Source organism: Daktulosphaira vitifoliae, unplaced genomic scaffold (genome assembly GCF_025091365.1).
Source record: "Daktulosphaira vitifoliae isolate Bord-2020 unplaced genomic scaffold, ASM2509136v1 Scaffold_3, whole genome shotgun sequence".
NCBI lineage: Eukaryota > Metazoa > Arthropoda > Insecta > Hemiptera > Phylloxeridae > Daktulosphaira > Daktulosphaira vitifoliae.
Genome location: NW_026099574.1, coordinates 34774271 through 34788034, shown reverse-complemented (window position 1 = coordinate 34788034; position 13764 = coordinate 34774271). Strand labels below are relative to the sequence as shown.

At 30.3% G+C, this 13764-nt stretch overlaps 2 protein-coding genes across 2 annotated transcripts; one reads left to right on the top strand and one right to left on the bottom strand.

Moving 5' to 3' along the window:
• Positions 1-1178: 1178 nt before the first annotated feature.
• Positions 1179-2580, bottom strand: LOC126902126 (uncharacterized). Its single transcript, XM_050679151.1, has 3 exons — positions 2344-2580; positions 1602-2124; positions 1179-1216 (listed from the first exon to the last, which is right to left on the bottom strand). Exons 1-3 carry the CDS (start codon positions 2578-2580, stop codon positions 1179-1181), a joined length of 798 nt encoding a protein of 265 aa, XP_050535108.1.
• A 3989-nt stretch (positions 2581-6569) lies between these two features.
• Positions 6570-9448, top strand: LOC126901118 (coiled-coil domain-containing protein 18-like). Its single transcript, XM_050677359.1, has 8 exons — positions 6570-6659; positions 6926-7121; positions 7284-7408; positions 7669-7773; positions 7951-8027; positions 8094-8511; positions 8878-8955; positions 9306-9448. Exons 1-8 carry the CDS (start codon positions 6606-6608, stop codon positions 9420-9422), a joined length of 1170 nt encoding a protein of 389 aa, XP_050533316.1. The 5' UTR covers positions 6570-6605; the 3' UTR covers positions 9423-9448.
• The last annotated feature ends 4316 nt before the right edge of the window (positions 9449-13764 follow it).

Here is a 13764-nt window from a genome sequence, read left to right as displayed (position 1 = left end):
AAAGTATTTTACATAATAAACATGTCAAACAAAATTCATATTATTTATAATGTCAAACATTTAGGTTGCTGGCCTTATCAATTGAGTGTATCAATTTTATTTTTAATATGTTTTTGGCTTGGTTAAATCTTTGAGTGAATTTAATAATTTCAGTTTATTATTATACCACAAAGCTCTGGTATCAGAACGACCAGACATGGATTCCTAAGATCTCATCACTGCATTTTAATAAAACGTCTGAGATGTATAAAAAATAAGATATATACGTACATTTTTAGATCGTAAAAATGTTCATCATAAAAAAAACAAGCCCAAGTTAACTGATAACCTAAATTTATGAAACCATTAGATGGGTTACTGTGTGCGAGTAAAAAAAAAACAAATCCCTTTGTTATTATTTTTTTTACTATTGTCATGATACTGCAAATAACGAATTTTAATGCGTCGGAGAGTCAGCGTTACGACGACTCGTCACATTAATATGGACCGAGTGCACAAACGTTAAATGGCCGCTGCCTTCAACATTATCTCGGTTCGGGTGTTTTATGATTTCGGGAATTAACTGCCAAAGACGGTTTTACTAAGGAAAATTGCATTTTAACACACGTCCCGTCGGTCGTTAAACAATTGACTCCCATTTACTGAGCATTTTCTTTATTATTTATAATGCCGCTATGTTAGTGTGCAGATAGGCGGCAAAGAAAGTCGTTTTATAATAAGGAATGTTTGTTTTTTATTCAACGGGGAGGGTATATTTGATTTTTGAATGTCTCGAGTTCGATAGTAAAATGGTACTTTTAAGTATCGCAACGAAATTGCCCATTAACTGGCCATAGTTTATAGCCTCGAAGTATGTGTTTTTGTTATACTCCGGAGGTTGTTTTATTTTAATAAGTGTGCGCAGATTATTGTTATGCATATTATAATGCAAGGCACCGTACCAGGTGATGATTATGTTTTTGCAAACACGATAATTTTTTAACCCTTATTCTAATAATTTACATTCGATTAAACACCGACAATCGCTCATAAAGTTATATCTGTATCAAAAACATAATATATGCCATATTGTGTGTGTAATATGTGATAACAAATCAATTTTTGCATTACAATACGTCACGGACAATAATATTCATAAAATATTGACATGGGTAGTGAAATGCGCATGTTTACGCTTATTATGGCTTGTTAAAATTCATGTCCAAAATAATTTCACCTATCAAGCATAATGTTATATGACAGTATATTTTATAGATTACATCTATTTGTATCTACTTTATGAATTTAATTAATTGGTAAACATTTTTATTGTATGTTCAAAATTTAAACGAATGGTAATTTTTACTAGTAATTATGAGGGTAGGTTAATAGGGTCAACATTTCAAACTAGATTTAAAAAAATAGTCTTCGTTATTATTCGAAAATTCGTCAACGACAAAATGTAGTATTTTTAAAGTGAATTATCTAATGTTTTGTATAAATTATATCGAGTAAAAAATCGAACGATTTTTTATTTAAAAAAAAAAAAAGGCTATAATTTTTATTTTAAAATAAATAATTTCAAAGCTAAGAATAATTTTATTTTTTTCCTTTTTTTTCACCTTTTTTTTTGCTCTTTTTCTTTGACCCTTTTTTACTGCCTTTCTGTGATTTTTCCTCCGTAACTCCTAAATCGGCTACTAAATACTGAGTTTCTTGTACTTGTGGCGGTAATTGTTCATTTTTTTTTTTAGGCAGACGCACTTCAACTTGTATTTTTGCTTTCTCGTCTGGTTCTTCATAACGTTTACCCATACGCAACACAAATACATCTTCATCGTCGGTAATTGGTAATCCCGTAACGGGGCCGACTAAAGCCATCGAATTCCCTGGTAAAGCTGGCAAAACTTGTACTACATGTTTCCGAGCTCGATTTTTATCAACGGCCGGCAAATTATAGTAAACAGCTCCAGCAGGTTTCCCGTCTACAATTTGAAAAGATTGTCGAGGTTTATAGCCCATATGAAATGTTGCTCGATCGCCTCTCAGTCCAACTTCACCTGGTTTAAGTTGCATACTGGCAGGATCAGGAAGCATTGGTTTGTGATCTACGTTGAAATTGTAGTTGCAGAATTGTCGCATATTCTGTCGAATAAAAATTATTTTTATATAAACTAAAACATTGTGTTTGAAAAAGACTTAATAAATTTCTACTTGAAAAAAAAAATTCGTTGCCTCAATTGTATGAAAGCAATTATACTAACGTGAATTAGTCGTTTTTAATTAAAAATAAATGTTCAGGGAATAGTTAAAAAATGTTATATTATCTTCAAAAGTATTATATAATGTAATAAAACTAATTACGTTTGGCAGCAAACCTGTGCCACGAAAAGGACATCCTTTAGGAATACGGCACTTGGCGTTCATTAAACAAGGACCAGTTGGCTTTTCATCCGACGGATCGATTACATTAGAATATGCAGTCGCAAACATTTTCTTCATATTTTCCATAGCGGCTAAAGCGCAGCTCAACATTTTCGTTTGTTCCGTACAACATTCTCCTTCTCTAAATCGTTTTTTATTCTGTACTCCAGAACTCATGATAATTATTTGTGTTAAAATGTATGGACTTTTAATAAAATTAATAATATTTAATTAAAACTTATTGTTTATGAATCGTAAATATTCAGTTCGTATTCAAATTAAACTTAGCAGTTTGATTTTAAATTTAGCCAATATAATTTATTTAACAATTACTAACAATTGACTTATACTGAAAATAATATGAAAAGATTATCTTATTAGTCGACAACATATCTGTCATTGAGTCATAGAACAAATAATTTAAGAATACAATAGTTTGTAGTCAATATCGTATTTTTTTTTCTAATGTGCTTGAATTTGTTTAGAGAGGCTCACATCAGTCATCAGTATACTTCCATGTATCATTGGTATAATTGGAAAGTAAACTGAACGGTATGGAATCATTGTTTTTCAGACGTTTGACATGACTTATCCGAGTCATTTGATGTATGGTTGCACGGTTAAATCGGTCTCACAGCGGTTGTTTTCGACTGGGGTGAGAAATCGTCACCCGAGACGTTAAGGTCAACATTGTACGTATTTTTTGAATACCTTTGCGTCGACGTCGAATCAATCACATTTACTGGCATCGGTCACGGTGGCATACCGATGTCAAATTAACAATTCCCAAAAACCAACACCGCCATTGTGCGATAAACTATTCTATAGTATCTAAAGAGTTCTTCGGATTATTGCTACGACAATATAGGAACTACCCCTTTGGCAATTACACACACAAATGAAATTCGGGTGCTAATAACAATATTCGTATGTACCGACTTTTAGCACTTGACTCGTACGAAACAATAATATTAAATATGGTAATATGGTGGTACTGCGTGTAACAGATGGCCGATTAACACGTCTGGCCGCAGATGGATGATGGGCGAAAAATATCCAACGGTGAAAAAAGGGTTAACGCCGCCGAATGATTGACAAGTGCTACGGAAGCGGAACAACGAACGATGCCACTGAAGAATTATTTTTTTTTTCGTTTTACTTCCGCGATTTGAAACGATTTGGCACGGACCCTAACCCGATCTTTTATTCGAGGCCGACCGGGCGATGGTGTACACACACACACACACAAAAGGGTTGTTAAAAAATGGATCATCTAATAGTGTACGCTTCACGGATTTCAAGATTTTCCGGGTGCACAACAGTACATCTCTACGGAGCGAATTTAGTATGCGTCGTGCACTATACAATTGTGTCTATATAATTCACTTACATACAATCGGACGGGCGACCGGCATTTTAATCGTACCGGCGGTTCGATTGTCTATTTTTTAAATTTTCAATCAACACAAACCAATGCCCAATCAAATGTAAATGATTTGTTGGCGCACCGATGAAAATGTTTTAGTGTTGTTCTCGAGTACGACATTTTAGTGTCGGCACGTGCAGACGCGCGTTCTAAATTAATTTATTAGTATCGACCGTTTACACAAAATCCACGTAAATCATCTGTTCACAAAACGCAGCTTGCTAGAGTGTGGTAATCTACTCAATAAACTACGTCCAAGTGTTGCAATAGGTCTTCATAGTATTTGATTTAGAGTCTTCCAGGGTTATTTACCGCGAACACTCCATTCACCGCCTTTATTTATCACGGCTCTTGACACAGTACAATCGCAGAGTTCTTGTAATAATAATATGTACTACTCTCAAAAAAAAGCATAAGTAATAAATAATATTATTCAACGTTTGACTTATTTCATCGATAATCATAATATTATCATAATTTTCATAGGAAATGCACTAATACACTTATACCGTATTAAATTGTCCAATAGCTTCTCGGATAGAATTGAAATATTTTCAAGTTTATCGATTACTCGGCTAGAATATATTAAACTTTAATCGTGTTCTATAACCAGCCAAAGGGACAATTAGATGAAAATTTAACGATGTTTGTCATCGCCTCGGGGGTATTTATACACTTGCTGAAAAGGGTTTTGACCAACGACGTCAAAAAACATTTTGTTACGCTTTTTTCCCTTGAAATATCGTTTTTTAATTACTCGCCTCCGCCTACCCGCAACAGCTACAAGGGCCCGATTTCCGTTTCGCCAAGCACGATAATGGATTTTAATTAACCTCCGGACCGATCGTCGCGTTGACAGTACAATAGAAAACAACTTTACCGTCACCGCCCGACTTCTCATCCGCAGAGTGCGTTTTAATATTACAACCAATATTGACCTATGTTTGGTAATGTAATGCCTACACCACCGGAACCCTCTTCAAATAATATTATATACTACTCACTCATATTATACGAACCTCGAGGGAATAATAGAGTCCGATAAAATATACCTAACAGAAGTACAATAATAATATCGAATATTTATATTCGATTTTGGTTGGCTTGCGTGATAATGTAAAATCACTTAACAAAGTTTAAAAAGATGAAAAATATACTGGTCACAAAATTTAAAAGCACATGTTTTCTTTTACAAATCGAACACCTGCCAAACGTATCAGCAGTGGGTGATAGTCGTGTAGCACTTTTCTGATACAACTGAACGAGCGATTATTTCGCATGAAAGTGTTTTGACAGACACAAATGGTTAGAAATAGGACTGATGACCGCCCAATGGTTTGTGGACCCATTGTCTACAATGCATTGTACCCATTACAGTATGTTTAACTTTTAACGCGAATGACACGAACCGCCGATTTTAAACTAATTTCATTTTGCCTTTTTATTTTTTTTAAACAGCCCCTAGGGTGATTACTGTACACCATCGCCATCTCTATCGTGATCAACCCTATAACACCACCACCGTCGACACCGCGTCTTTCGCACCCCAGTTTTAAAAAAGTGTATAATATGCATGTATATATATATGTATATTTATCACCTCTTGTAGTAAGGGGGTTGTCAACATCATCCGTACGTCCGCGTTCTGTTTATTTAATTAGTTAAAAGCCTCTTGACACACCGAAAACAGAGCCGACTGTTACCAAAGCGGAATAATTTTTTTTCGATACAGTAAGTATAAAATTAAACTTGAAAGCTTAAATTTATAAATAAGGAAAATGAAGTATGGCTACAGAAGATATTATAGATTTTGTACAAAAATATTATCGAATGATCAATAGAGCGAAATATATCAGTGTAATCGTAAAAGAAAGCAAAATGAAAAAAATAAAATCCATTTATTCTCTGAACGGTAAAATACGTTACCCCAACTCCTATTTATTTTATTGGTTAGTAACCGCAAATTCATGCATTTACAATATGTAATTTAGTCATACCGAGTACATTAATAATAAATAAGTAATTGTGTTAGTTTTTCTGAATACTAAACAATGTATATTAATTAAGAATTAAGTTATCATGGACGTAGGGGAATCTCTTTTCCTCTAGAACAATGTTACTATAGTATTGTATATACTTATGATAAATTTTTATGAGTTGGATGTTTTGGAAGTGTTCCAAAAAAATTTATAAATGAATAAAATTCCAAGTTCTATGCATAAATACATTTTTTTTCAAATTTGGTTTTTTCGTGACATTTTTTAATGAATGATTTTTAGATAATCACTCATTTGCTATATTTTTTTTTAACATATTATTTAGAAAAATATTTAATTTCTATGGAAATTATAAATTAAAAATATTTATTTTTTTTAATTTGATTTTTTAAGTGGAAAATTTATTATGTCTGTTAATAAAAAGTCTACAGAAGAATTAGACTTGCAATTTAAAAACGACTTGAAAAATGTTGTACCTTACTTAAATAATTTAAAAACAGTACATGGTTAGTGTATTACCAAAAAATATTAATTTTATTGTTTCTTTCTGCTCTGTTCATATTTTAACTAAGCAAAAACTTTGTCAAATTGAAATTTAGTTTAACTAGTGCAAATCTAAATAAAATTATTTTATTCTTGTATCAGATGTGCATTTGTGTCGCAGTTGGATGCATAAATTAGATCAATCTGGAAATCATGAAAAAACTCTTAGAAATTTTTATTTGATTCAACTTATCGAACAACTGAAAATTGGTGTTTTAAATGAGCCATTCAACAAAATGCCCGAGGATCACGTGTCTCTACCTCCACTTTTACTTAACAACTTTACACTAGTAAGATAAAAAATAAATAAACCTTTTATATAATCAGTAAATATAAAAATAATTTTAATTAATGTGTCATATTATTTTTAAACAAATTAGATAAACTTTATGTGTTTCAGTGTTTTTTTATTTTACATTGTTTAAAAACAAATTTAAATTGTACTTCTTTTCAAGTTTGAATAATTAATTAAATATTTATTTGATTAAATAAATTATTTCTGTTAAATATTTTATATTTAATGATTGCATATATATTATTATTATTATTGCTTTAGAAAAAGAAATATACTCCTGAAAACTCATTGAAAAGAGAAGAAATCGATATATTATCTGAATCGTCAAATAGTATGATGGAAGAATCACTGGATGATATAATAACTAAGTCGAAAATCGTTAGTGATACAAGTAGTTCTAAACTATCAAATCAAAGTTTAAGTAATATGCCTGAACCATTATCAACATTTCATAAGAGTAAATTATAGTTGTTTTTATTAAATGTGCTAATCAAATATTTTACTTTATAACAGTTATGTCATTTTTATTAAATCGAAAAATTAGTACATATTAAATATAATATATGAGTTGATTTAATTGTTTTATTCAAAATGAAAAGATGTAAAAATTATATTTTAGGTAACAATAAAATAAATATAAATGTTTCAAAAGTAGCAATAGATAGTCAAAATTTAGTACAAGATTCAATTTACATTATGTCTTTGGAGTTAGACGACAATAGCAAAATAGAAAACCCAATAGAAGTAAGTTAAGCAAGTAGCATAATAAATTTCAACATAAACACTTAAAATTTGTAAGCATAACAAAAATATAATATTAAGATTAGTAAAGTAAATTCTATCATGTATATTAATGGCACACTTAAAAAAATGTTAGGTTTTAATTTAAAATTTTTTTTGTCATACCAATAATTTAATAATTGTTAAAAATATGTAATGTTCAAATGCAATGTAATCTGTTGATACAAATATATTTATAATTATGAGTTTAAATTTATTTTTAGAAGCAACGTGTCACCGAGACCAGTGAAGGTGGTGATGGATTGATTTTGACTGAAGATACTAATTACAAGTTAAAGTGTGTGGAAAAAGCTGTAGAGGAATTAAGAGTCAGTTTTAATATTACACTCTTAGCATAAATGTTGTTAGAATTAACCTAAATCTTCATAAACAGATGACATAATTATAATTTTAAGGTTTATTAAATGTTAATTTTTTTGAAAATAATTTTTTTTTAAGAGTTTTCAATCTATTAATTGATTTATTAGTTTCTAATTTAATTGCAGGAACAGTTTAAACACGTCGTTAATAGTTGTAATTATAAAAATGAAGTGATGACTGCAATGGCTATTGAGTTTGATAAGTAATAGTTATGAAAAATAAATATATGTATTTTTTTCTATAGTATTTTAATGTTATCATTTTAAAGGGTAAAAAATGAGTTAAACAAAGTAAGCAATCAAAGTGCGTTAAGAGATAACGATATAATAAGTGATATGAGTACACTAAAAAAAATGTTAACAGAAATAACAAATAAAGTAAATCAGATAATATTAGAAGGTAAAGGATTGAAAAAAATTATTTCTGATTCACGTGAAAATAAAAGACAACTAAAGCTTATGACGGAGTTAGCGAATTCGTTAGAAGAGAGACATTGTTCACATTTAGAGGAAAATAAAAGTTACTTCGACGGTCAGTTAAGTGAACGAAATACTAAAATAAATCAACTGACTTCATATTTGAACGTTAAAAAAAAAGAAGTTAACGAATTGCAACAATATGTTGTGGATTTAAAAAAGAAATATGAAGAATCTGTGGTCAAATTGGAAGAATTAACGAAAAATAAGGTAAAAATATAAAGAACTAGAATATTTTCAAATTTGTGAAATTTATTGTTGTACACAGTTACGTGAGTTTAACAATTATTTTTCCAATTAGTCACATTTTTTAAAGCAATATATTTAATTTTAACTATATTAAAATGACAACAACTTTTTATATAACTTTTAATAAAAAATTATTACCAAGCATTTTTTCTTGTGATTAAATTTATGTAATTCATATATGTAAAATCTTAACAGTTTAGTGAAATTTTTGAAATATTTTAGGTATCTTAGAATTAATTATAAATATTAATTAATACATTTGAACTGAATACAAATATTGTTTTTTAGAATTTGAATAATATTAATAACTGATAATATTGTTTTCAGTCGATGAGGTTGGAAGTTTCAAACCAAAAGATAATCACATCAGCAAAGAATATGAGGAAATATCTTCAGACAGTTGTTGTATGTATATGTTTTATACAAATATGAACTATAACCAATTTTATTTAGCCGTAATATTTCTAAGGAAAATTAAAATAAAATTAAAGAAATGAATTATTGAGAATTTTAATTTAAAAATAAAGTAGTATTTTAAAAATTAAAATTTAGTTAAAAAAGAAATGATAATTTAGTCAATATTAAATATCATGTTAATATTAATAGACCAAAACTTCTATTATAAAAAAAATGTTAAGTAATTTTATTGAAAATTCCAAGTAATATCAATGATTGTAAATAATTAACGATTAATTAAAATTTACATTTTGTCATAATTATTCGCATAAAATCTGTATTAATTTTTTTTCGTATAGAAAATCTATGAAGATTGTAAAGGGAGTAATCCAAAACATGTGAAAGAAATGAATGAAAAATTATCTGCTCTAGATAAGGAACTACAAAATAGTGTTAAGAGTACAACTGTTAATTGAATAGTTTATCTATTATTAAAACATTAATAAAATATAAAAAACATTGGTTTATTATATCAATTTTTAAATTTTTACAAAATTTTTATATGATTTGCGAAAATAAAATACTGTAAATGATGTAAACATCATATTAGATCATTATTAATTATAAATTATAATTATTATCATTGTTTTATTCAGTGTTTTATAAATATGGTATGAAGTAACTGTTTTGTTTTAATTTTAAAGATATTGAATAAACAAAATTGGCCGACCCCAAGTAGTTAGAATTAAGGTGAGGAAAAAAAAGAAGATTGAATTAACAAATTAATAATTAAAAAGTTTATCCGATTTTTATTCCTACTAACATGAATGTTAAAATGTCTACTTTCGTTTGTAGCTATCTCATCCTTTTCATATCATGTATCACTAGCCGGGGTCATTCAGATAACACCGGGCTTGCTAGGTTAGCTGTTGAATGCCCCAACGTAACAACAGAGGGGATGTACCCTATCCGGATAGTTTTCCCTACCTCAGATTTATTGTAAGTGTCGTTAGTTTATTGGTCTCAATGAATATAAAACTTTATTGATTATTACGCTACAACTATATATTATTGACCCTATATTATTTATATACTTAAATTTTAAATAACTACTAAAATATATAATCTAACACAACTATTGTATAAAATATGTACTATTTTTTATAAAGTATATATTTTTATTTTCATAAATTATGAATCAATATTTGCCTTCTTAAAAATCATTTACCATATTTATAAATATCTTATATTTCTATTTTAATTTTATTTGATGAAGTGAAAAAACTAATAAGTTTGAGTCTTTTTCGTTTTTTGGTTGAGTAATACCAAATACTTTTTTTGTATTTCGTTCGCTTTCCACTGCTAGTGATAAAAATCCTTTGGACCATGACTGCTGATCATAAAAACGCCAGTCTCTCTCTCGTCAATGACGTCTCCCTGTATTATTAGTTTTTCCCCTAACCCATAGCTAGTGGTACCCCGAAACTCGATCGTAGTGAACCTCCGTGTTAGCCGTTTAAATGAACGGCAACTACAATAATAGCAATAACTCGACGGATACGTCATGAAATTGACTGGCAAAAGTGCACCCGGCCCGAGCTCTGCCAAATTTACGGCCTCCGACGCCGATGGGTTTGCGCTGGTAAATGAGCCGATACTGAGGGTTGGCACGCGGGACTACCGATAAAATGCAGCCTATCTTAAAAACTATCATTGAACCGGTGTGATAATAATTGGTCGCATGATAGTAAATGCGGAAGTCGTGAGGAGGCGCACGTTTCGTAACTAATTTAAAAAGTTAGCTTCCGATTTGGATGATGATTCTCTGCACCCTGATGACGTTTCTTGTCATAACTGTCAACAATAACTAAAATTTAAGACCAGTCGTTGAGATCTGTTAATGAGTAACATGCAGTAATGCCTTAGTAGGAATATTGCGATACAAGTGTAAAGGGGCACTCATTTTTTTTCTTTAATCTTCTGACGCCTTTATGTTATTCAATCGCAATATAACAAACAATTAAATACATACAGAACTCTTCATAGTTTTATATTTAATAGAAATAGTTCCATCGAGTTTTTCATGTATAATTGACTATATAGATATAATAAGTATTACTTTTTATTCTGTCTATTTGATATAATTCACTACTACGCTGTTTTAGCGTCACAACGATATTATATTGAACTGGTTAGAACTCATTTAAATTAAACTTGATTGATACCATAAGCTAAAATTATGCATTATTTTAAATGAGGATTCTAAGTTATTAGAAAGTTATGCTGCGTCCAAATATATTGCTCGTTGATAGTTTTCAAAGAACATGAAACCACAATTTTGCCATTGTAAGTTTATATAATATATGGACACGCGCCTAAATTGCCTAAAGCGAAATTCTGAATTCATAAGACGTAGCAGTAAGACACAGTGGTTGAAAATGTTTGTCTTATCGTTTCGCGGTTGAAAAGGTTATACGCTAGTTACACTTCGTCACTCCACTCATTCCGAACAGGAATATTGGAAACTGTGCTACTGCCGAAGGTAATATTTGTCGAGTATAGTTAAAGCTAATTTGTGTAAAGGGTCTTTCGACCGATTCATCGATGCGTACTACTGTATCGTTCGCCTTCCCTATATTATAGCACAAAAGGAGACCGATGCGTACGGAATAAGAACCATCTCCTCCTGCTTATAAACGTGCGTGTGTGTACCTGACCACAACAAATCCTTGTTCTGTCTATACAACCGTATCCTTAGGTTTTGACGCGGCAGGATGTCCCCTTTACATCCTCACTTCAATCAAAATCCTTGGAAGCGATACAGAACCCTTTGTGTGACGCAAAGTTGTTTTCTTCCGGACCTCAGGGCTCTAGTGTAGTGACCAGTCAAGCGGAAAGTCCAGTGAAAACTCAAATGGTAACCACTCAACGGTTACTAGTCAATAGAACACAAGCCAAAAACGTTTAAAACAGTGTCGCCTTCGGGATGTAATGACCATCCTGTTGGAAAATGATTTAGAGAGTTCCCTATTGTAAATAACTTAACAGAAAATCCAATTTGTCCATAGTATTGTTCTCCAATGTAGACCTTTCTATGACGTCCAACAGATTTACAACTCGGTAAATAATTTTACTAATACAACGTACTAAAGTAGGTATAAAATATTTCTGTTTTGGTTTTAATGGATTTCTATCTAAACAGTACTACGCGACGACTAAAAACTTATGAACATGTACAATACATTTGATTTTTAAGTACGGCTATATTATGAACCTTTTACCAATATTATGCAAACTCACGACGTTATTAAAAATATGAAGTATACTTTTGTGCAATAGTAATAAAATAATGGAAAATTAATGCGTGACAATTATATGTAATTTTTATTACAAGTTAACTGCATTTTCAAAGAGAAAATGTAGTTAAAAAAAATATTTATTATTCATTTTAATGGAAATATTCCTTTATCTTTTTCCGTAAGTGTTATGAAAGTTTAATGGAGAATTGCGATAGATGAATGTAACTGGCCATCATCAGACAATCGTTTGAATGGAAATATATCAGTGTATCTTACGAAGCTATAATAGCTTTTGGACTGTTTTTTAATGTGTTCGAAAAAACAACAATATCGTTTTTGTGTTACCTAATGTGAGAACGACTAAAAGCCAGTCAAGCATTTTAAACCACAAAGACCCCCCGCGTAGTGTTATAAAATGTATAAAAACTCAGCCCTACAAAATGCCCTTATTAATGTGCATATTATAATATAGAAAGGATGAAATCGAAACCAGTTTGGTAATGGATTTTTACTATCAACTAATTGAATGCAATACTGCGCAAAAGATTTGGATAATTACGTAACATGATATTATTAGATCATTGTAAAAATAATATTGTGCAGATATCGCATCTAGGGGTAATATAGACTGGCGGCATTGTTGATATAACAAGGGTGTGAAACCGTATCTTCTTTGGAAATTTGTAAAAGACCCATTTACATTCTTGCTGTATGTTATTTTTTAATAAATATTACGTTGTAGCATAAATAACAATAACGATATTTAAATAACCTTTATTATTAAAGTTATGCCATATTATTAAATTAAAATATTTGAACAGCTTAGTAGTGGATCCATACAAGTATAAGCATTCATGTAGAAAATGTTAAAAATCAAAACATAAATGTGTTATCTGAGTACTGTTAAAATCAAATAAGCTCGTCGTGGTTGTGTTGAAGTGAAAAATCATCGCCACTAGATGGAGCTGACTATAACGTAAAAAACGATTTTCACCCTTCACTTTTCTCAACTGTAATCACGTAGTCTATTGTGTACAATGTGTCCCTTTATTCTTCACACGGATATCGTCACATAGTGTTTTAGGGAGACTATGGAATTCAGTTTTCATCGTTTTTCAGTGAGCACTTTGTCATAAAAGTAGAAGAAAAAAGAAAAATGTAATAAACTAATAATCCCTATTTTCACTTTTGGACAGGAAACAGTCTTCAATTTGAGGGTTGGTTTGTCGTCGTCATTCTACGAACGAAATCCGTTTATCGGCGATGACGAGATTGACCAAAAAGCGAAGGACCGTAAAATTATTGGTGAAATTGGATTTCCTGTCTTCCGACCATGTCATAATTTCATTTCGTAAATTTTTTTCCAACGTCCGAATAGTACAAAATATATTTTAGTTACTAATTCCACACGACTAATAGCAAATTAATGTGTCGATAAGAGTCTATACTTTAAGATATAAGATCAATTTTAATTGATGGATTTTTGCTAAATTAAAAAAAAAAATGATATGGTGAATTG

Bases quoted from the DNA above. Each gene is read 5' to 3' on its own strand.
- LOC126901118 (XM_050677359.1), top strand. From the start codon at position 6,606: ATGCCCGAGGATCACGTGTCTCTACCTCCACTTTTACTTAACAACTTT. The intron at 6,660-6,925 runs GTAAGATAAAAA...TTATTGCTTTAG, and splicing joins TACTTAACAACTTTACACTA to AAAAAGAAATATACTCCTGA. The intron at 8,956-9,305 runs GTATGTATATGT...TTTTTCGTATAG, and splicing joins AATATCTTCAGACAGTTGTT to AAAATCTATGAAGATTGTAA.
- LOC126902126 (XM_050679151.1), bottom strand. From the start codon at position 2,580: ATGAGTTCTGGAGTACAGAATAAAAAACGATTTAGAGAAGGAGAATGT. The intron at 2,125-2,343 runs GTAATTAGTTTT...TTTATTCGACAG, and splicing joins GCACAGGTTTGCTGCCAAAC to AATATGCGACAATTCTGCAA. The intron at 1,217-1,601 runs GTGAAAAAAAAG...TATGCTTGATAG, and splicing joins GAAAAAGAGCAAAAAAAAAG to GTGAAATTATTTTGGACATG.